This window comes from Chaetura pelagica, unplaced genomic scaffold (genome assembly GCF_000747805.2).
Source record: "Chaetura pelagica isolate M959 unplaced genomic scaffold, ChaPel_1.0 scaffold138, whole genome shotgun sequence".
NCBI classification, from domain to species: domain Eukaryota; kingdom Metazoa; phylum Chordata; class Aves; order Apodiformes; family Apodidae; genus Chaetura; species Chaetura pelagica.
Genome location: NW_009954215.1, coordinates 6,385,146 through 6,407,823, shown reverse-complemented (window position 1 = coordinate 6,407,823; position 22,678 = coordinate 6,385,146). Strand labels below are relative to the sequence as shown.

At 39.7% G+C, this 22,678-nt stretch overlaps 1 protein-coding gene across 1 annotated transcript in view; it reads left to right on the top strand.

Moving 5' to 3' along the window:
* MAD1L1 (MAD1 mitotic arrest deficient-like 1 (yeast)) overlaps positions 1-22,678 on the top strand; it is a 353,023-nt gene that overhangs the window by 100,591 nt on the left and 229,754 nt on the right. Inside the window, exon 10 of the mRNA XM_010003276.1 lies at positions 5,754-5,898. Coding sequence (XP_010001578.1) covers positions 5,754-5,898 — 145 coding nt within the window. The remainder of the gene's footprint in view (positions 1-5,753; positions 5,899-22,678) is intronic.

Below are 22,678 nucleotides of genomic sequence, written 5' to 3'. Positions count from 1 at the left end.
GAATTATTCTTATCTCAGAGTGGGAGTGGAAAATCCTTATCAGTGAATGCTCTTCAAAAATAGGCAGTCCTCTGTAACTGCCAAATGCCACATACAAAATTATGCTAGAGACAGATGACACATCCTGTACAGACTGTATGTGGTGGTAATAATTGTAGAGGACTTTTTTTTTTTTAGCTCCTGCTTTTTAATAACTGGCATTTTATTAAGAACATTTAGTATTTGCTTCTCTACCAAGCACTGCAAAGGGAATCAGTTTGCTCAGGGTGCAAGTGTGTCTGACTTGTTGATTAAGAACAAGAGCCATGAGCATTTGGACAAACTAAAAGCTCTTAATAGATTTATTTACATAGCTATTATAAATCACTTTGTGTATTCAACCATCAGCTTGATTTCTCCTGTAGTCAGTTTTACTGAAGACAGCAGCATTTTCAAGTTAATAAGCATACAAAAAGTGATGTGGGTTCAGTGGTTTTTAAATACCAGTAGAAGTTTTATTTGCCAAATAAATGCCTGTAGTAGAAGCTTTGGCCTTATGAACACTTCACGTTTGGAAACTTAGAAAAAGGACTTTTAAGCCCGATGTTATCTCACCCTTGAAGTACTTTACATTCCAGAAGTCAGTGCTGGTTGTATTAGACAAACTCTTCATGCTTCAGCTTAAAAGCAAAACAAACCACAGAAGTCTCTCACTTAATAATTAAGACGTTGCTTTCGTTCTCATCTTGATGGTTGATGTGGAAAGCATGTTTATTAGCATGACAGAGTATCTCCTGTCCTGAGGCTGATTAAGTATCTCTCAGATAGAACCACACTGGCCTTTGTGCTTTGGCAACGTTCCTGGGTTTGGTTCCTTGGGGCTTTGTGGTCAGCAAAGCTGTGTGTGTGGCAGTGAGTGTGTTGACCCCATAATGAAGGAAAGCAGAATATGCATGATGTGAATCTCTTTTAGTAAATCCAAACTCCTGCCAGTCAATTATGTCTATTTTACCAGAGCTGCGGTGTTAAACTTGTGTCATTTTTGTCCTGTAACTGTTCACTTTGAAGGAGCTGCATTTCTGAGCCTGATATTTATGTTGCCAGTTAGGGAGTAAAATTAAATACTGTCTCAACGATAAAACATATTGTCAGTGTAGTAATAAAGCTCCAAATGGCTGTCTGCTTCTTACTCATTTAAGCTGTCCACACTAGCAAAATCATTCTCTTTATGTTGTTCCCTCATTAGGAATTCATTATTATTCAAGTCTTCCTTGTATGTAGAGCACCAAAGTGATGAATGAACTGCTTATTTTCATATGATTTGTGATTAATGGGAGCCTGATGATGGTGAGTTACGTAAGGGTCTTTGAGAAAATACAAAGTGTGAACCAAGAGAAGGTTTGCAGATGTTTGCTGAAGACTTGAGAGAAATAAGTAGCAAGGGGAAAAAAAAAATAATCTTGTTTTCCTACTGCCTCTCTGTGGACTGCTTTGTGTAGTATTTTCTGTAGCTGTATTTCATAAGCCTATCTATAGGGCACAGGTGAAGCTTGATAGAAAATACGTGTGATAACTTCTACTAAAGATGTTAATATTTTGTATCATGGCTCCTGAATGTAGGAGGCAATTAACAACATGGAAATGTTGGTCTCCACAGTTCCCACTTGTGTTGTGTTTGAGAGCAGGACTGGATGCTGCTGCTTCAGGGTATTCCCAGCTCTGTATGTGAAGGAGAAAAAAAGCAGAGTAAGATGCCAAGCAATCTTATTTTAATAAAAGTTAGCATCCAAACCTCTGACGTTTGAGCTGAAATGCTTGTTGCATTAAGATAATTTCCTCCTTTCTGATGTTTGTTTTTCCAGTTTACCTGCCTCAAATTTATTACTCTCTGCAGCAGAGGTCTCAAAGCTCCCATCTGTCTTTCCAGCAGCATTTTATATTGGATCAGTTGTTTTCCATTTTAATGTAAGATGGAAATTTTTCTGTTTTACCTAGCACCCCCTTTTCTTTCCTGTGTCCTGTCCCTTTTTAAGTCATATGATTTTGTCAGCATCTTCTCCCTTCTGTTTTTTCATTTTAATTCCTGACTCAAATGATGGAGGCAGGTTAGGCATAGGCTGAGGGGGGAGGTCTATGCCTGAAATTGGAGGTTGGGAGGAGCCTTGAGGGAGGGCACAGACAGGGACACTCAGCTGCTATCCGCTGGACAATATGAAGACATGCTGGAGTTACTCTGTTGCTGCTTTTGCCTTCATGTTGACTTATAAAACCTGGAGGAGAAGAACTGGAATGAAAAATAACATTCTTGTTCAAGCTCTCTGTTCATCAGTTTCCAGTGTGGTTTATGTCTTTGTGTCTAAAAATGTGTAGGTATGTTGAAAAGGCTGCCAGTTGTCAAGCCTCAGGAATGGGTGTGCTTTTCTTCATCCAAACGTCTTGCTGCAAAACAATTTCCCTTGTTCCTTTTTGCCTCATTAGCTTGTGTGCTAACCTTTTTATTTTGGACTCTGTCATGAAGTTGTTGATAGTTGCAGTGTCTTCCTTTTTTTCCCTGTTATATTTGTGCAATAACACTGTCATCGCGTTTTCCCTCTGTACATCTTCACTGTTCTTCCCATCCACACTCCCTTGTTTTTGGTGCTTTCTCTTTGATGTGATCCTCATTTCTGACAGTTGGCCCTGGTATGTGCAAGTGTCTCATCTTTTTCTGAGTTGCAACATGACCCAGAAAGTGTTGCTCTTCTAATTGTCTCTGTGCTGCTGTGGACCTCATTTTTTCCTCTCAAGTTGATATACAGAGTGGTTCTTGCATCCTGTTTGCTTTCCCTGTAGTTTTTTTTAGCATCTTGGAGGTGGTAACTTGGCTACTGAAAAGGGTGGAATGATTAAAATTATGTTTTACAGATCATTGAGGGTGGGGAGAGAAAAGCTGTCAGCTGCTTTTGTAATTTTTTGAAGGAGGTTATTAAAATGTATCATACAGCTTCAGTATTCACTCTGCAGTCATTGTTCTCAGTCTTTCAAAGAACATTCTGGAAAATGACTTTTTATCATTAAGATAACATTAAAGTTGATTACAGAAGGGAAGAACCAAATATGAAGAGTCTCAACAGCTCAGAACAGAAAGATGTTGTCATCTCATTCCCTGGGATGTGGAACAAGGAACATTAATAGGCTGATAAACAGAAATTAGTTTTTCTCTTTGAGGCTTAGTAGGTTTTCTTTGAGCTTGCAGAGATTTTTAAAAATGCCAGTTCTCCAAACTTCTGTTGAAATGAGAAGTTTGGGCCTATTTTGTTTTGTTTTTGTTAATGCTTGTTTTGAGTGACCAAGTACTTTTGAAAAGCCATAGGTGTCATCAGTGAGGAAGAAGAGTGCCTCTGTCCCACTTCAACAGCATTTGCTGCTGGGCATCTGCTTTCAAATCCTGTTTTAGGTCAATAAGGAATAGAACTTTCTTTCTGGATTTTTTCTTTTTCTTTTTTCTTATAGAGGCAGTTTATATTGTATTTAATGTGGTTTCTAGAATAGTTATCAGTCTGTCCTAAGACAGGAAGAAAGGATCTCAATGATTTGCTTTGGCATGGTGTGAAGAGTTGTAAGGAAGTTGAATTTCATGCTTGCTATGGCAAAGAAACCTGTGGTAGCAGAGTCAGTTCTGAGAGTTCAAGTATTATCTTTTTTCATAGACATCTCTGACATTTATACTTTATGTACATAAACATCACATTTTATTCAAGGCTGAAATACAAACAGATGATTATGTTCTTCCCAAACACTATGTAGTGGCTGAGGAGATTGCCCATTTGTCTGTCTTTGCTTAACTTTCCTCATTATCTAAAACAGTTGTTTTCCAACCTAGTTTGAGAGGTGTCGGTGAGTCTGTGCTCTCCGTGAGATGTGAATCTCAAATATTTTTCATTATTTCAAGAAGGAAACCTGGTGCATGTCTCATTTTAATTTGTCAATATCAGCTCAATCACAAACCATCAGTCCACTCAGCATTTATAGAAACAGGTCAATATATTGGGAGATTAGGAAAGAAAATATTTCTCCATTGTCCTATCAAAATGTTTTTCAATAATCAAATGTGAGATTCTGGCTGTTTTCTAGTATTTAATCTTAGGTTTGAATTTTTTCTTCTGTTCTGACTCTCATCAGGACTAAGTTTCTTTGGTAGAGCAAACAATATTTGCAGTGAGGTTTCTGGGATGGGGAAGGGAGCATCCAGTGTAAGGCTGGTGCTGCTTCATGCTTCATCACCATAGATACTACTCTTGGGCACAGGTTCCCTTTTTAACTGATTAATTAAAACAGAACCAAGGAAGTAGTCTTGCCCTGATAATGAAATTATCCATTTTCAAATGCAGATTTGAAGCCCTCTTGATGAACTTTCCCACCTGAATACAACAACGAAGAGACTATTTCACAATCCCTGATTATTAAATTGGTCTGTGAATGGTTCCAAATTGAACTGGAGCTTTAAGCAGGCTTCCAATTCATCCAGCATTTTAAAATGCATGTTTTTCTTCAAGGAGGAGGATTTTGAGGTAGGAAGACAGTTGCTTGGGGATCTTTTTGAATTCCTACATAAATTTCCCAAGAAGTGCAGCTTCTTGGCCTGGCAGTGCAGGATGTACTTGATTTTATGCTTGGTGTTTTTAAGGCAGTGTTCCCTTTCAAATCTATTTAACATTACCTTAATAGCAGTGCTATTTTATTTAAAAGCATTTTGATTTATTTTATTTTAATTATAATGATAAACAGTACCTTTCTGAAGCACATGTACATTTCCTAGTATTGTTTTTAGCATCAGAGAAGCAAAGATCTTCTATTCCTGCCTAAACTAGAGATGTTGGGTTTGATCTTTCTAGCTTCAGGGCTTTTGACTTGGAGCTATATTATTTTTCATGTGCTGCTCATTCTTTAAATACTTAAGTTAGTACAGTCTTGGATGAACTTGTCATTGTTAAATTACTCTTAACCATCACAATAATGATTTCACGTATTTTGATATTGATCAAATATTTGGCCAGCAATACTTGATCTGTGATGAGCTGCTTGCTGAGTGCATTGAAGCAGCTGCCCACTAGGGTTCCAGCAGCAGACTGACTGCCTGAAGGATGTACATCAAGAACATCTCCAGGAATACATTGTGCGTCATCATATCATGCTGCAAAGAGAGCTAAGAAGAGGGACTAAGCTATTCAGGCTTAATTAAGAATCATGTCCACATTGCAAAAGAAGTGCTAATCACCTGGCCTCAGAAGACATTTCTCTTCCAATATAGGTTGCTGGAAAGAGCAGTGTGCAGGTGGTGACTATAATTACTTGCTGAGTATTATCTGTCTGTCAAAGCAGATGATATTAAACTTCCCTTTTACTTCTACTTTGTTAGAATAAGATTAAAAGATGCAGTTGAACCCAAGATTGTGCATAATTTGTTGAAAATAAGGCATCTTCTCAAAGGCAAATGGATTGATTTTGAAGTAGATTTGCAGCAATTTCAATGCTTTGTATTTCTGAGGTTCCATGATTGTAATTGCCATGTGCTGAACAAGAAGGCTGTCACTGGGATGGCTCTTCTCTCCTGTCTTTTTCTGAGAACACCTGATAATGAGACTGCAACTCCTCGGTTTCCAGCGGTGCAGCTGTAAGATGAAATGTCACCAGTGTCCTGGTATCATGATGATGCTGCTTCTCTCAAGTTTTTCTGATCTGTCTGACTAAGAGGCAGGGGCCACAATGTCACAGGTCTGTTTTATCTTTCTTAGTGCCCGAGCACTGGAGAAGGCCCGACAGCATTTACAGGAAGAAATACTGCGGATTCAGAGCCAGCTCTTGGATGAGAAGAAGAAGCGTGAGCAGCATGAGGCGCTGGTCAGACGGCTGCAGAAACGTGTGCTCCTGCTCACCAAGGTGAGTTTCCAGATAATGTTTGGAAGAGTCTGTGTCCTTATTTCTTTCCTTCAGGTGTAGTTCTTGCTATTTCTTCTTCGTTCACCTCCATGACTGGTGCTGCAAAGTTGCTATGAAGTCTTTGCCAAGCAGGTTCTGTAGGAGACAAGAAGCTTGTCTCTAGGGCTGTGTTAGAACAGAAGTATGAGGATATTCTCAGGCCTTGCTAAAGTTCTCCCTGTCTGGGCTCATGCTATATTGGCAGTATGTGACTTTGTCTCAGGCTTGGCATTTGTGTGAGGGCAGGGAATTGAATCATGTTGTCACTTGAGTGTTTTCAGCCACTGAAGGGAATTTATAATGGCTGTGGCTGCGTCGCCTCCTTTCCTGAGGAGAATGAAATGACGGCACCTTGTCAACTGTTCCTGGGGAAAAACAATTTACAGAGAGTAAGAGATTCGCCTTCCTCTTACACTGAAAGTCTGTTCAAATGTAATGGTAGGCACTAGACCAGTAAATTGAAAATACATCTTAAGATTCTTTCTATAGGATATATCAAAGAAGTCTGCATTATCCTGTGTCAGGTATGCTCTTGTGGTGAATTCTATACAATAATTTTGAAGTCTGTAGAGCACTGAAAACTTTATATTAAATTCTGAGTGTGCTTTTTCCCCAAAGGGAATAATAGTTCTCTATAGTCAGAATGATGGTTACTTCACTTTCCAAGAATACTCCTTACAAAACTTCACTCATCTGAGCAATCTCTCTGACATTATAAAGCTGCTCACGTACAGAAGCTGGTGTGTGTGCATAAGGTCAGACTCAACTAGTTAGAACCTGTGACAGGGAGCCAGGCACACCACTGTGGATGGGAAGGCGGAATGCTGGTATGGAAGTGTCTGAGCAAGGGAGAAAGGAGCTGTCCTGTTCCTTGTGCTTTAGGCTTTAATTTTCAGCATCAACTAAAGCATTTGGATTGGTTTGAATTGTGCTGCGCCGAGTTCTGTGCAATTCTGTGTCATCGTTGAGCCAAGAGGCTGTGACATATGGTGCCTTACGCAGGGCTTCTTGAAGCACGCAGCAACCACTTCACAGGAGGATATTCTATTAGATCTTCTGCCTGCAGAATTTCATGCCGTGGAGAGTCACATAAGAGAAAAATGACAGCAGTTCCTTCTGCTTCACATGGAGGCAGGCACTGCAGTCAGGGTGGATGGACCAAATCCACTCCATGGAAAGGGAAAAGACATCTCTTTTCCTCAGTCTTCCTAACACCCCCAGCAGCAGACAGCCCTCCATCCTGCTCTACTTTGGTACTGGCATGGCTGGATATGTCACAGGTAGACAATGAACCTGACAAAAATCCTTCCTTTACAGCCTTCTCAGCTATCTAGCATTGCACTGGGATGCTCAAGTCTGAAGAGAGTTTCTCAGATGGTTTCTAAAATATTCCCTTTGTTAACTTATTCCCAGTCCTCAGCAGAAACCTGTTTTGCTGAAGAACACAAAATATAATTACTTTTCTTTAAGTACTGGATGAAAAGACATCGGTAGTTTGTTATGTGATGGGTTGTACCCTAATTTATATAGAAAGATAGAGCCCTTCCTTCATTTGCTGCTCTGTTTATCCTCCCCCTGAAGGGATACAGAGGAAAAGTTGGAAAAGTCCTTCATTGCATCATGGTAAATAAACTTGTATTTTGACAGTGGAAGTTTTTTGTGTGCTGAATGGTTCCTCAACTGACTTGTTTTAAAGGATTAAAGACTTGGCTGTTCTCTGAAAATTTATATTCCTTCCAGAGAATGCTAGGAGTCCTTTGTGAAGAAGTACATGCATTGTGACACTTGGACAATCTATTCATGGCACTCTTTCTCCTGCTGGTTGCTCTTCTCATGCGAGATCAGAAGAAGTAACTTCATTTAATTAAAGAAGTATGATATTGTGATTTAAACCAAGATTGAGCAAATATATTGCCTGTTAAAAATAATTATTTTACATTGAAAGCATTTCACCTAGAATGTGTATTTAATCATCTAATTAGTGGCGTCAGTACTACTGTGTGCTTCTGTGTAATCTGAGAGTGGATAAGATGAGCTCTCTACTGAATCATTGTCTTGTTAAATAGGATGGTGAAAATCTAATTTGGGGAAGACTGTTATATATATATATAATTGAATTGCTATTGCTTTTGATAGTATAATTTTTGTATTTGTGTATATCTGACCCTCTCGTAGGGCAGTGAATCTGGTCCTGCATGCTGAGCAAATAAGGACTGAAAGGCATCAGACATGTTTAACAGTGCGAGTGTAATGCAGTAATAGGCATCCTCTCTTTGGGCTCAAGCTGTAACTTGGAAGTCTTAGGTCTTGAATATGTTATAAAAGATCAATAGAAAATGATAAACTGTTCTTCATTTGATAACAGCAGTACCTAATATAGTAGTAAACATACTCTCTTCAGGAGGTACTTGCTTTGCCAATCTGATTCCTTCTCAGCTTACTTTTATGGCTATTGATTTTTTTCCTCGAGATTCAAGCAATAATTTTTGGCTTTCACAGATTGCCTGCCTCACTTGTTCAGTCTTGTTCATTTTCTACTTGCCACAGTCTCTCTCTTTCTTGGTTGCTCTTGTATTTCCATTTCAGTGCATTTAACTTCTCCCTCCATTGCTTGCTTCCTCGCCTCATTTACTTCTTTTGGGCTTCCTTGACCTTACTCCTGCCTTTCCAGTTGGTTTACTCTTTGGAATTGGCACAATTGTCACTTTAGCATACTTTGGTGAGTCACTGCAAATCTGTCTTCCCTGGCAGACTTGAGGAGCAGCATTCTCCAATCTTTGCCATTCTAGTACAGTGGTCCAGCCCAGTTGATTTCTCCTCTTAACAGGGGACTGGCAGAGGATTTGTGTCCTGATTATTCCTGTTGACAAACTGCTGTTCAGAACATGTTAGTTGATCACTTTCCCCCATATGTTCTTGTAGATCAGGGCAGTGCTTGAAGGGATCTTCTGGAATGTCTCTCTATTCATTTAAGGTGATGAAAAAGAAACTGATGTTTGAAGGGATGTATTCACTTACTGTGTTAGAAATCCACTTGGCTGGATTCACTGTCTGTTCTGCTGTCTCTTTGCTTTGGCTTTGCTCAGAGTTTTAGGGAAGTCTTTAATCTTTGCTTTATTACTTGAGGTAGTTCCAATACAGCAGTAGTGGGAGATATCTGAAATGAGGGGTAAAGACCTAGTCCCTCTCTGCCCTTTTTCCTGTTTGATTTACTTTGAATGCCATGTTTACCTACACAGCTCTGTATTTGACTTGTGTTGTCTTTAATCTTGTGAGTATTTCTCTTTTCTAAGTGCTTTGCACACAAGTTCTGGTCTTTGTTTATAAAGTAGGCTTATTATAAACAGTCAATTCTGCTACTGAATTGCTAAAATTTGAATCTCTTAGGAAATTTTTCATGACATATAGGTCTCCCAAGATGAAAACCCCCTTCTGAAAATCCTTATCTGAGTGCAAGCAGCTGATTGAGGCACTATTGGAAAGAAAGCTCTGGTCTGTTTGTTTTGGGAGGCGCAAGTGGACCTTGTGCAGGAGACGTGAGGTTGGACAAAAACAATAAGAGCATGTTGAATGGTTCCCAAAGCCTTCTGATGTGGAGGGCCAAAACATGACTTTCATGGATCTTCACAGGGTTTTCACCTCCACCTCTCCTCATGTGATGTAACCTGGCCTCGATCAGCTTTTTGCTATATTTGTTATTTAGCTGCTGTTTCTGTTTAGACCTGCCAGCCCCTTCTCCTGCATGTGTACAGTTCAGTGACATCTTAAAAAAGTTACTTCTGTGCACAGAACTTGTGGACATAACTGCATGGAGCTGCAGAGTGAACAGGCACAGCCTGTAGAACATGCAGCAGATTTTAGCAGAGACCAAATGCCCTTTCTGCTTGTAGCTGTGTCTCTGGAAGCTCTTGCCTGTTTGTATATACAAGAACTCAAAATATGAAGCCGAATTTCAGTTACTTCTTGTAACTTATTGCATTCCTTGCTTTAAAATAATGCAGTGAATGAATTAATTAATCTGATTGCACTAGATGTTGGGGTTTTGCTGTATTTATTTCCCCTCTGTGCATTTATCTGCCTTTAAGTACTCCACTGCCTGGAGAAGAGGCTGAAAAATTTCATTTTGTTTTCTGAGCTTTCAACCAGATCATGTGATCTGATAGGAAATCTCTTTCCATTGAGACATAATTTAGGTCATCACCATCAAAGTTAGGGATCAAACAAGTATTGATTAACCGACTCCAGCAGACTGTTCATAGACATGTTCCTGGTGATATCTTTACCGTAGTCAGTGGGAAGTATGTAAGTGACTTCTAGAGCTGAGAATGGCAGAGATGCATCAGAGATGGGAGTAGGTAATTAAACTGTTCATTAAGCATAGCAGATGCAGAGTTCATGACTTGATTTGCCATCTGCTTTGTTTTGTAATCAGTAAAGATATAAAATAATTCTAATGGTTTCTCTGTCACATTCTCTGTCACTGCATGATGTTTTTTCTTAGGAGGTAGATGATTTTAAAGCACAGGGAAGGATCTTTAAAGTTGGGGGGCTTCGGCAAAGAAGGAGAATTAACCCTTGTCCTGAGACATAAAAAAAAAATTAGCTTTAAATATAGGACTCAATATTGCACTCAGCAGCAATAAAAACAGCCAGTCTGGCAAACAGACCTTCTTTTGGCTGTCATACCCTGTGCTCTGCACCCAGGTCACATGGAAGGCTTTGAGGCAAAACTGAGCTGCTCCTCTGTGCTATGAGTGTTATCAAATGCTTTTCCCTGGCTGTTATGGCATGATGCTCCTTCCTTTCTGCAATCCCCTTCCTGATCCTTGTGTATCATTTAAGCTGTGCTATTACACATCACCTGCTGTGCTGCCACTCCTGTGTGATGATTATCTGCTGCCAGCCTGACCCTTGCCAGGCCTTTCCCTCTGCTCACCCTGTTTCCCTTTTGTAGGTTTTTATAAACCTGTGGAAGTTATCTTCCTTTTTATGCCTGCAAATAAATATATTTTAAAGCAATTCCCCTGCTCCCTCTTCTGTGGTTCAGCAAGGCAAAGTATTGTTGGGTGAGGTAGCACTTCCTGGATCATCCTGAGGGCTTCAGAAGAGGGGAGGCAAGGCACTCTGTGTTAGAAAAACTCAACAAGCTTTTAGATCGAGCACGTTCCTTTTAATTTCAACCTGATTATGTTAATCAGTCAAATAATTTCAGAGAAAAGGTGATTGGTAGTAATAGGTGGAGGGAGATGATAGGAAGGGAAGGGAGAAGATAATTAAGTGCTGTGGGACAGAAAGAGGTAATTGCTGCCTGTGGAGTATGGGGGCGTTGAACAGGTCTCTGCTGAATTGTAATTTTTACTACCCAGTAACAATGAATTTTAATTCCCAGACTCCTCTTGTAGAGTGCCTTTTTTAAAGGATAAGGGCTACCAGGTCAGCCGTGAGGTAGATGCTTTTATGAAACCTCTCCCCCCACCCTTAGCTGGTGTTACAGTACTCCCAAGCCCAGTCTGAAGCAGGATGGTTGTTGGGCTTTGTGTTTGCACAGGAGTGCGTGGGTTACTGGATAAAGCACACCAAGTTTGGTGAGAAGAGGGTGGAGCTTGGGGCTTTTAGGACTGCTGCTGTAGACATTTTGTGTTGAGGTTGAGGAAATACCATATTTTGTGTGTGCTTCTTTTGGTGTCTGACAGCCTTGTGTCTTGTGAGGTGGAGGTGCTGCAAGCAAAAAGAGTTCTGGGGAAAGATTTCTTTTAACACTGAAGGGTTTTTTGCCCCCCCTATAACCTAAGTTTGTTGGGATTTTTTTGAGTTAACTTCTTCTAGTTACCTACTGAGTCATGTTTTAGCCCTGATCCATCTAACCACCTTTGGGACCTTGGACAGCTGCCTCCTACATGTAGTGGTGTGGGAGGTAATTTGCTGAACCACTTCTTGCCTGCAGTGGGTGCTCTATATTATTATTTATTCTGACAACACTTTCCCTGTTTGTTTTTGGTTTATTTTGTTTTCTATAAGTCTGTCACTGCTCTGCTTCACCTTTCTTAATAAGCTTCCTGTCTGCAATGTAAGGACCTTTCAATTGTGCTCTCCCCTTCTGCATGGAACAGCTTTCTAGGATCTATTGACCTGATCTCAAGTATCTCTAGACCTCAGAGTTTGAGAATGATTTTTCTTCTTTGTCTGAGCCCTCTAATTTGTCTGCTTCTGGGATTTATTTTCTATGTAACAGAATGGTCTGACTCCAGTTTTCATGGAAGTTGCTACAGAAAATACAAAAGAACAAATACAAGTATTATTAGTCTCATCACGGTCTTGACTGTGTGACACATGTCACTCAGATCTGCAGCTATAGAAACACAGCAGTGCTGGTGGCTTCACCTGACTTTCTCACAAACCAGTCATTAATAAAATGATTTCATCTGCAGTGCCTGTGCTGCCCTTTCTGTAGCAAGCTGATCAGAATCCTACAATACTCCAGCAGCAATTTTTACAGAGATTTGTACAATGACAGACTAACTTTGTGCTGATTTATACTTGATTCTTTGTTATATTCATTACCAAATTTTATTTCCATGCTTGACATTTTAAAATATTGTGTTTGGAATGTGTTATTTATTTTGAGACCTTTATTAGACAACCTCAGTCTGAGGGTTTAATTGTTACTGATAGCTAAGAGTATAATTACCTCAGTAAAATATCATGACTATATTAAGCAAATGGAAATTGTCTTCCTGAATAAAGTGAGTACAAGCCATTTTCCTTTGAAACAGGCTGTTCCACGAGGCCTGCTAATGTCATTTGCTAATACAATTGCAGAATCTCTATAAAGAATGAAGAAGAAGAGCTATAATCGATGTGTTTGGAGAAGAGACTGTCTGTAGCAGTTTCAAAGCATTTGAAAGGAGGATTTATCTTTAAATGAAACCAGAAAATACTAATGTTTCTCAACTGAGAGTTGCAGATTTCTGAAAGACAGGAGAAATGTGTGTTTTCTGGCTTGGGCTCCCAGACAAGTGCAGACTTTTCTTTTGCTTGGTTTTCTTTGCTTGACATTAGCTTCCTGATTTGGTCATAAGTTTTTTGCTCACTTTTATTACTTAATGAAGAAAGTAGCAGAGCTGTTGGGTTCTCACTTCCTTATCCTGCTCCAAAATGACTTTTCAAAGCCTAAGTTCCCTTGGTTTCTCACTTGTCAGTCTGCATCTGTTGGAGGGATCTCTGGATCTGGACAGTTTGTTCACTGGTTGTGGGCACTTAAGATGTTTGGGAGCATGGTCTGCACTTACCTTCTTGCTTTCCATTGGATCTTCTCTAGTGAGATCTTTTACTCTTTATCTGGTATTGTCCTAGTTCTTTATAGCTTGTGGATAAATTTGCCTTTCCCTGACTTTGGATAGTCTACCTCTTTGTGTGCCTACAGGAATTTGTCCTACAGAGGCATGAAGGTGATGTGCTTTGTTAGAGTAGAGCTTAGTCACCTGAGGGCTTTTGACATGGAAATGGTGAACATTGGCTTCAAATGTCCAGCCTGGAGGCAGAAGATTAATTGACTCACTTTTTTTTGCTTCCCTTTCCCTTTTAGAAACATGAAAGAGCTCATAAAATATCTTAGCAATTTTTTTGGGAATCAGTTTTATGTAGTTCTTTCTCTTGCCTTTTTATGTATCTGGTAAACCTTGTAATGACAAAAACACAGTGTTCATTATTATCTTTGGATCTGATGCTTTTGAGGAAGAGGCACAAGGGCATCCTCTGTATTCTTGTTGTTGTGTCTGACAATTTCTGTTTAACCAAGGTGTTTAGAAAGTCTTTTTAAAATTTATAACAATTCAGAATATGCAGCATAGCTAAAAGTTGTGTTATTTTAGGAGTTGTTTTTGAAGTGCTATAAAAATGTGATCTTTCTCCCAGTATGCTGTCTGGATTTTGCTTTGTCCTACCTCCATTAGATACTAATGCTCAGTGCTAAGAGGTTAAATTATGGAAATTAGAAGTATGCCCATAAAAGAATTTATTTGACCTTCACTTCTTATATTTCTCTGAGAGGAAGGGCTGTAGGACTTCTAAAGGTAAAATATTCAATAAAAAGAAATTAGGTTAATCCAATGTTATGGCTGAGAATTTAAACTCAGCCAGGTCAGGTAATTCAAAGTTATAGTTCCCTTGATGCAGATGCTATAACATTTCTTCCTTAGCTCCTCAGCCCTGAATTATGAAGGATGGTTGAGTGATATGGCAGAGAAGCAAACAGGAAGATGGATGGATGGAAAGAGGGAGTTATTTTTAAGAGAAGTTGGGTAGAACACACCTCACCTCTGCACCTTTCAAGCAAGAGAAAGGCAAACAGCGAGAGATGGCTGAGTGAGGAAGCTAGGGATGGGTTTAGATGGCATCTAGGGACAGGGGAAGAGTTTAGGATTTCCGAACAGCAGACTCTTAAATAACTAGAATAAGCTGCACAAAAAAGGGTTTTTTGTATTTCTTTGTTCCTCAAATACTTAGGGTTTGAGGATGTTAATATCTGTGCCTCTTAGAATGGTGATATTGCCACAAGAACTGCAGCTTTGGACCTCTGACTTCTCTCTGTTTTAGTCCTCAGCCAGAAAACTGGATTAACTGGGTTTGCTTCAAGTTGCATTCAGTGGATTTTTATTTTAAAGGATCAGAGAGAGAGATAATTAAGTAATTGCACAGTAGCTTATTTCAACATGTGATGTGAGCCTCTGGTAAGAACAGCTGCACTACTCAGACACCAGTCACTCAGAGCATCCTTTCAAATGAAGACCCAAAATCTTCGTGAAACTGAAAAACTGTCTGGAGAATTAAGGAGTTTTGGATTGCTCCTGGCACAATATAATGCAGTACTAACAATTTTGTTCAATGTGTGTTCACAACATCTCAGGTCAAGCATTGCTTAAATTGATTAATATATTAGAAGTCAAATGAGGTTGTGGAAATGGTCTTTGACCTGTGATTTTGTTGCATTGAGAAGAAATGAACTGTTCCCTATTTCATGAGCACATGTTCTTAGGTAGTATTTCAGATAGAGACAATACCATTATTTAATATTAACTGGAACAAATTTGAAGAACTGGTCTAATTTAAGTAATTGCTTATACAGAAGACTCATTCTCTGCATTAGACACATGATTAAATTAAAGATAACTATGGATGGAAAGCAACATTTCTTGCAGTATGTGCACACAGAATCGAGTTCTGTGCTTCTACAGGGCGTGTGCAACAGAAATTTACAAAATGAAGGTGCAGTTCTCAACATGATCTAATGTCTGAATTAGCAATTTAAGCAATTTCATGTTTCTTCTCCCCAGTTGCTGTTTTTGCAGACACAAACATAAGCTGCAGATATTTTGTTTTGTGCATATAACAGTAGTTGCACTATGTAAATAGTATTTTCAGTTTTACAGATAACGAAACACTTTCTAGCTTGAAAAAAAAATGTTCTTGTGTTGATTACACACTACCTTTGGAGACTAACTTTCCAGGTTGACATTTCCATTATATTAATTACAAAAAAAAAAAAGAAAAAAAGAAAAGCTGTGCTTGTTTTGTCATTGGGAAATGCCATTTGCAAAGTTATTGGAAAGCTGACCTTGTCAGAAGTGTTATTGCATTATCCCTCTGTGAGGGCCACCACGACTGAATGGCAAAAAAAAAAAAATGTGCAGAAAGAAGAAAGCAATTTCAGGAAATCTAATGAAATCAAAACAAAATGCCTTTTATCCCTCTCTAACGTGAAGATGTTTATTAAGATAGCATAGGTTAGAGTTTGGTGCTGGGGGGAAAATGTTTGTGAAGCACTTTAGGTTGTTTTATAAAAATAAAAATGACTGTGGGAGTGAATTTTTGACCTTTTGCATGAAGTGAACATGAACAAGTGGCAGTTCTGACTCCAGTGACATCTCTCCTACTCTGTTTTAACCTGCTTAGCCCTGACCATCATCCTTCTCCACACTTACCCCTTCTGCACAGGAGGCTGCAGGGACTAGAGCCCCTTCCCAGGGCTGGGGGCAGCCTCTGCCAACACCAGGGTCTCCCTGGAAGCAGTTTCTTTCCTACCTCTGGTTCACTCTGCCAGTCCTTTAAGTAAATTTCAACTCTTCTATTTGCCTCTAGCAAAATACCAAGCAACTAATCTCTTTGTTTTTTCCCCTTTCCCTCCTAGTTTAAAGCCACAAAGCTACCCATTTTCTCAGAGCCATTACTTGTCCTCCTCAAACACTGGGGAACAGCCACAGCAGCTCATTCCTTCTGCTCTGCCTCAGTTTCCCATCCAGGCACAGATTTGCAGAACAGCCCTGGTGATTGCCTTCTGCAGGAGAGCTGCCTGCTTTCATATGTCTCTAACTAATCCTCTGCTCCTGAGCAGAAAAGTACCACTTGGTTTAGTGGCCATTTCTTCTTTGAATTTATGAGCTACAAGAGATGTTGAATGTCTGATGCTGCTTGTCCTTGTGCTTTCTCCCTGTGGTGTAACTGTCACAGAGCTACAGCTCTCAGGTAGCTCAGTGAGTTGTTTGTAATGGAACATGTTCATCACACTTTAAAGGCTTAAAATAAAATATTTTCTACCAAATAAATGATAAAAAAACCCCAAGAAAGCTATTTAACCTGCCCCCTCCTTTCATGCTGGCCAGCGTTTCTTATGTAATATCTATGCACATGAATTTGTCATGTGTGTTGTTCACCCCAGGCTATGGTTGTAGCCTTTGCATTCCAGTATTGGCTTTTTCCTTATGTAAGAGAGGAGAAAAAAGAAAACTGCTGAATCCCTTGAAAATATCCTAAATAGGATGCTGAACAGCTGTAAATAACAGCCAGGTTTATAGTTTAACTCACTAGAGGCATATGCAAGCTGAAGGATGTGAAACATATGTTCTAAATCTGATGTTTTCCTTCAGTTAACACAAGTAAAACAGAAATAGAGACAGAAATAATTAAAAGTGGATACCTTCCCTGCCTCACTTCCCTCTCTGCCTGGACATGGATTAGTGAGTTCTGAGGTGCTGAAGATCCCTCTGCAGCTGTTGGCCCATCCTCTGCACTTGAGTCATGATCTCCGTTGGAGTTTGCTCCCTAAGATTAGGAACAATGTGGTCCCTCTCAGGGACCAGCTAAAGCTGACTCCTCTGAATCTGTCTCCTACCAAATCAACTCTGGCTTTCTGAGGACATCATTTTGCATTTCACTTAACTAGGCTGAAGTTGAGGTTTTTCTTTGTCAGTGTTTATGTGGTCACTACTTCTCCCTCTGCAGAGGTGGTTTTTGTCTGATTAGTTCTCCTTCAAGGAGAGGGAGCAGGAATGTGGAATTGTTGCCCTTCATTAGTCAGCAGGTACACAGGCTCAGTTTTATTGTCAAACTGTTTCACTGCAGGAACTGGATCTCCTGACTGCACATTCTCAGTTGAATTAGTAAGAACAATAGATAAAGGATCCTCACCTGGGGTCATACTTGGTTTGCTTCATGGAGGATTTGCTGTATTTTGGACACTCTTCAGCTGACAAAACCTGTAAGTTGTTGCTCCTCTGCTGTGGATCATGGTTGTGCCTCCATGCAAATGAAGGGATGTCCAATGATCTGCATCAAAAGTTTTGATTTGTAATGAACTTCCAGTATGCTGAAAGGAAGACCAATAAAATTAAATCTAAATTAGAGGGTTCACATACTTCATACATATACAACTTAAGAAAAATGGTATCTTCTCATTTTGCTGCATTGATAAGATGTAACAAGCAAGATTGCTGCTCTCCCCAGGGAGAGCTTTGGACTTAGAAGGTTTATTCATCCAGACCAATGAGTTATTTTTCCTTGCAATTTTTTCCCCCAAGGTATAATGATAAGGAGCTCTGAGGGGAGGAATCTTCTTGTTACATTGGCAATCCTTTCTCTTTTTTGTCTTGGGACTTGATGTGGAGTTGAATGTGTTATAAATATCTGAATATCAATGCTTGGTAGACTTATGAGAGCTGTTAACAACTAATGAAGGTTAAATACTGTCTATTTTGGGAACCTGAATGACACTGTCATATCTTAGCAGTACTCAATGTTTAGAGTTGCATTTTTCCTTCTGTCATTCTGTGAGATAGAGGAGCACCATGATCTCAGTTATAAAAGAGGATCAGGAACAGAGACACTCAGATGAAATGACTGAAGAACTGAGGCCATGTCAAACAGGAGTTCTGTGGAAGGGCTGTTAAAACCTTCTTGCATCTCTTTCTGAGAGTGTTTGTTTCTATGGCGTCTCAAAATGCAGACTGCAGTTTTCTGTGCCTTTCCTGTGTGACAGTGACCTTCCTTTAGATAAGTCCTTTGCTGCAGCATGTGTGTATGTGCTCCCTGGCACTGCCTGCTCCACCGTTAGAGCACTTCACTGACTTTCTACATCTGCCAACTCTTGTCATGTACTGGAAGCATCCAGTATAATTTGGGTGAACCTGCATTAGTACATGGAGCTGATTTTCTCCTGGAGCCATGTTGCTGAACTGGTTTTGTTTGTGGAAGCTGTTGCCTGGCTTATAGGCACAGGCAAGATTCCTTTCCCTCCTCTCTTCAGGCTCTGTCTGGCGGGCATATCCATAGGGATGTCATAGCTCCAAAGAGTGTCCAAATCAAATAGGTAGGAAAATATGGTTTAAGAGCTGCTTGCATGCACACTGGGTGAAATCTAATATTTTTTTCCCCACTTTGCATTAACTTGCATTTGTACTTGCTCAGTCTGCTTATCAGCCTTTGTTTTTCCCCTCATTATTATTTTTTAGGTGTTTCAGAATGTCTTACCCTTGTCTCTAGACTCTGCTACCATTAATATTTTATGTTGTCAGTGCACATCTTGCTATTTGCCCCTGTTTTTCTACACTAATAAGTATACTGAATGAAACTTCTGGCTCTAATCCCCAGTGCAGCCTGCTGCTAATTGCTTTCCATGGCCAGGAAGAATAGTGAGCTCCTCCATTAGCCAGCTTCCACCACAGGTATTTGACTCTCACATAATGATTAAAACTGAGGGATGCTCAGACTTTCCAAACCCTGCATTCACTAGTTTGCTCTCCTGTGAGTTACCTCAAAGAATTGCTAACTAGTTCAGCTTAAATTACTTTAACAAAAGCTTAGGCTTATCTATCTCTGTTTTATCTTGTTACACTTAAATGAAAAAGATGCTTTGTAATTCTGATCCTTCTCAAATCATTTTCTTAATGTTCAGGTGAAACTTCCTTGCCAATTACTCTAATTTCCCAGAACAACCTTATCTCCTCTTCCAGAAAAGATAGGAGGATGTCTGCTGTCTAGTATCTCCAGTACAACAGCCATTTTTAATGATAAATCATTTTATTCCTTTTGTCTGTTAATACCTTTGTTATTTTGGTCTTGGTTGGATATCCAGCTTTGACATGATTATATCTTCTTCTTAGTGCAGTTTAATTTCTTGAATTTAGTTGCCTCTGGCACAGTTCTCTGGTTAAATAAAAAGAATCACCGTTCTCTGGTTAAAATACAGCAGATGACCTGTGTTAATTCTTTTCAGAGTCTGTAACTTGGCTGGGTCAGAGTCACAGTGCAGCCACAGTCACTCATGCTTCTGACTTCTAAGCAACTCAGATAATTCCCCTATATGCACATCTGTTCATGTTTGTTTAGGGATTTTAAATTTTCATTGTGTTGAAATTTGTCTACCTTTAAAATACAGATTGTTATTATTGTTGTGGCTTTTACTTACATGAAATTCTTCATTATGTTTTACATGCACATAACCTGTCCTTACTTTATGCCAGCATCACGACTTTCTGTGTTTTGATATTTGTCTTTGTTTTCATCTTTATGGAACTGGTAATGTGAAAAAATAACCTGTGGAGATTGGTAGGTTGATTTTCTTTCAAATGTTGATAAAGATGTGAGATACTCTTGCAAGTTCATGTATTGCAACTAGCAGTTTCTGAAATGTTCATTGTCTTCTCCCTGTATGGGTGTCTGGATATCTCATGAGATGTAACACTGTTGCAATGAGTAAACAAATCCCTGTATTCCCAGGCAAAGAAAAGTATAAATGGAGCACAGTTGCTGTCACTCCTGTCTATCTTGAAGATGAATCAGGCTGCTGAAATGTGCACCTGTGGGCAGCATATAGAGCAAGGCAGTCTTGTTCTCCATTATCAGAGTGAGATTTCACATCTGCTCTACCTTATCTGAAGTAGTACTTTGTGGATTTTTCCCTTTCTTGTTCTTTTTAAAAATATATTTTACTTTTTAAAGAAACTGGTTGGTGATTACATACTTATTTAAAATGAAGCAATCATATCTCAGATAAGCTGAGAGGCCATAGTTCAGGTATTATCAGTGCCAGTTATTCTTACCAGATGGCCAAAGTGCAATCTTTCAACTAATCATGGTTGTGATTATAATGCTGTTAGGAACTTATTCCAATTTCATCCTTTATTTGCCTTCATAGCTGTTAAGTGTACTTTTTATGGTGTTTCTTTCTACTGGAAAATTTAGATCAGATTAGAACATGATTTTCTCAAAGCTGTGGGGACTAGTGCACAGTTTAAAGAGGATTAGTGATCAGTATGTAAAAGGACTGTTCTGTGTAAGTTAAATCTTAGAAGGAACACCTTCATCTTCAATAATTTATGTGTCAGTAGAGATTTCCTTCAGCTGGAATCTGTTGTGTTAAAGGTCATTTTAATTTTATTGAAATTCATGCTTACATATTCATAAAAGTGTACATCTTCTGAGCATTATCAGTGGCCAAGTTTTTGAAGGTGTCATGCTGGATAATTTCTATTTCTTCTATCACTGGAATCTGATATGATGAATAAAATGCAATGTCTACTCCTCGTATTACAGCATTAAAAGAATTAGGAGGGGGGATTGTGGTGACATACAGTCTATACTTAGTTCAGTTCAACTGGCAGGAGAACATGAAATTATAGGAATGGGAGAACTAGCTGCTGGGCTTGGGACAGCAGATCTGTAGTCATAGGCTGATGCTGTACAACAGATTTTCTTAGCTTAATGGTATGTCTGTGATCTAGGCACCTCTTGCTTATTCCTGTGTCTTTATTCTTTGGATCCTCTGGTAATAGCAGACTTGGCAATGTATAGTTTTGTATTTGTCTTTTGCATTATTTTAATTTATGTTTCTTACAATAGTTCTGTAAATGTTGTGGGAATCTAGACTGAAAAGGATGGGGGGAATCTTGAGTGTGACAGGTACAAACCTATACCTTTGACCCTTCTGATAGATCTTTGGACTTTGACCTGGATTTAGCAGTCCTCTTTCTGCCTTCTAAGCTGAAAATTTGCCTTAAAGATGCATCCCTTCTACTTTGTCCTTTTTTTCAGCCTTACTTGCCTTTTATGTCACCTCATTAGTAAGATTTTCAAGGTTCTTATCTTTGCATGAATGTCTGTTTATCTTGCATTGGTTTTGAGGTCCTAGCAAGAGAACAGGCCACTAATGTCATTCCCTTCTGCTTCCCCCCTGCTCTCTAGGCTCTCTGTGCAGGTGGCTTTGTGCTATAAGCAGGGCTTTCCTCAGTTTATCTGGATGTTCAGTTCTGCTCTTCCCTCCTTCAGCTCTGAAGAAGCCCAGGGGACTGAGAGCTGCAATTCTGCCCAGTATGAACTCTTAGCTGCTCCCAGTCACCCAGCAGGGAACTCAATTTTTGTTCAGCTCCTTAGGGAATTTTACAGGTCAGCTCTCTGAGCTGTAAGTGGTCTCAAAGTGGTCACTCCAAGGCATTGCTGGAACCACTGGCCTTTCTGCAAGATCTGTACCAGCCCCCGTCAACCAGCAGGGTATCACTTCCAGACCTAAATCCAGCCTGCTAGGTCAGTTACTTGATGCCTTGTGTTGCCAAAGACTGTGGTGCTGCATCTCCTTCCAGTTAGCCTCAGATTTTTCTTTTTTCCCCACCAAAATTTGTTTGAGGTTTCCTGTAATAGAGGATGATGAATAACACTTGTCACATCTGGAAAAGAGAAACCATTGAGGAATGATTTCAGCTCCCTCCTTTATAATCTGCCAGCCTTTTTGCTCTTTGAGGTTTGAAGCACTGGCTACTGCTACAGAGCTGTTTCATCAGGTATCCTAACAATGAAATTGCTTTACTCTTCAACCTTGAGGATTTTGTGTTTACTACAAGCTGAGAAAATGTGGGACCAGAGGGCATAGATGTGCAGCATGTGTAGCACTGGAAGCTCGAGGAGGCTGCTCAGGGTGTTTGGGAGTATCTGAGTGTGTGTGAGCTCTGGCACGAGGGGACTGGCTGTCAGAGGGTGTGAAGTCTGCTGCTGCCTTGCTTCTGACATCTCTTTGTTTTTCATTTGGACTAATGACAGCTCTGGTAATGCCAGATGGCAGTCACCAGTCATCACTTAATAGCAGAAAAATGTCTAAATATTGTCTCCAAAATGGGTTTGTTCATTCTTTCTCCTAACTCTAGCCTGGCAGTGATCTGCAGGCAGCACTTAGGGACCTCCTAAGAGGATCCTGTGTAGCAAACTGTCAGAACAGATTGCTGTATGGATTTTCAGAGGATTAAAGTTAATTAAAGAGCTCTTCTTTGCTTTCATTTCCTCCTATCTGCCAGCTATTTACATGCTAATGTAGGGTCTACCAGGGAGAATAGGAGAAGTGTCAGCACTGGACATGTTATCACACATGGAAACAGTAGAAAATAATGAGATGAGCAATGTATCTGTGTGTGTGTGTAGCTTG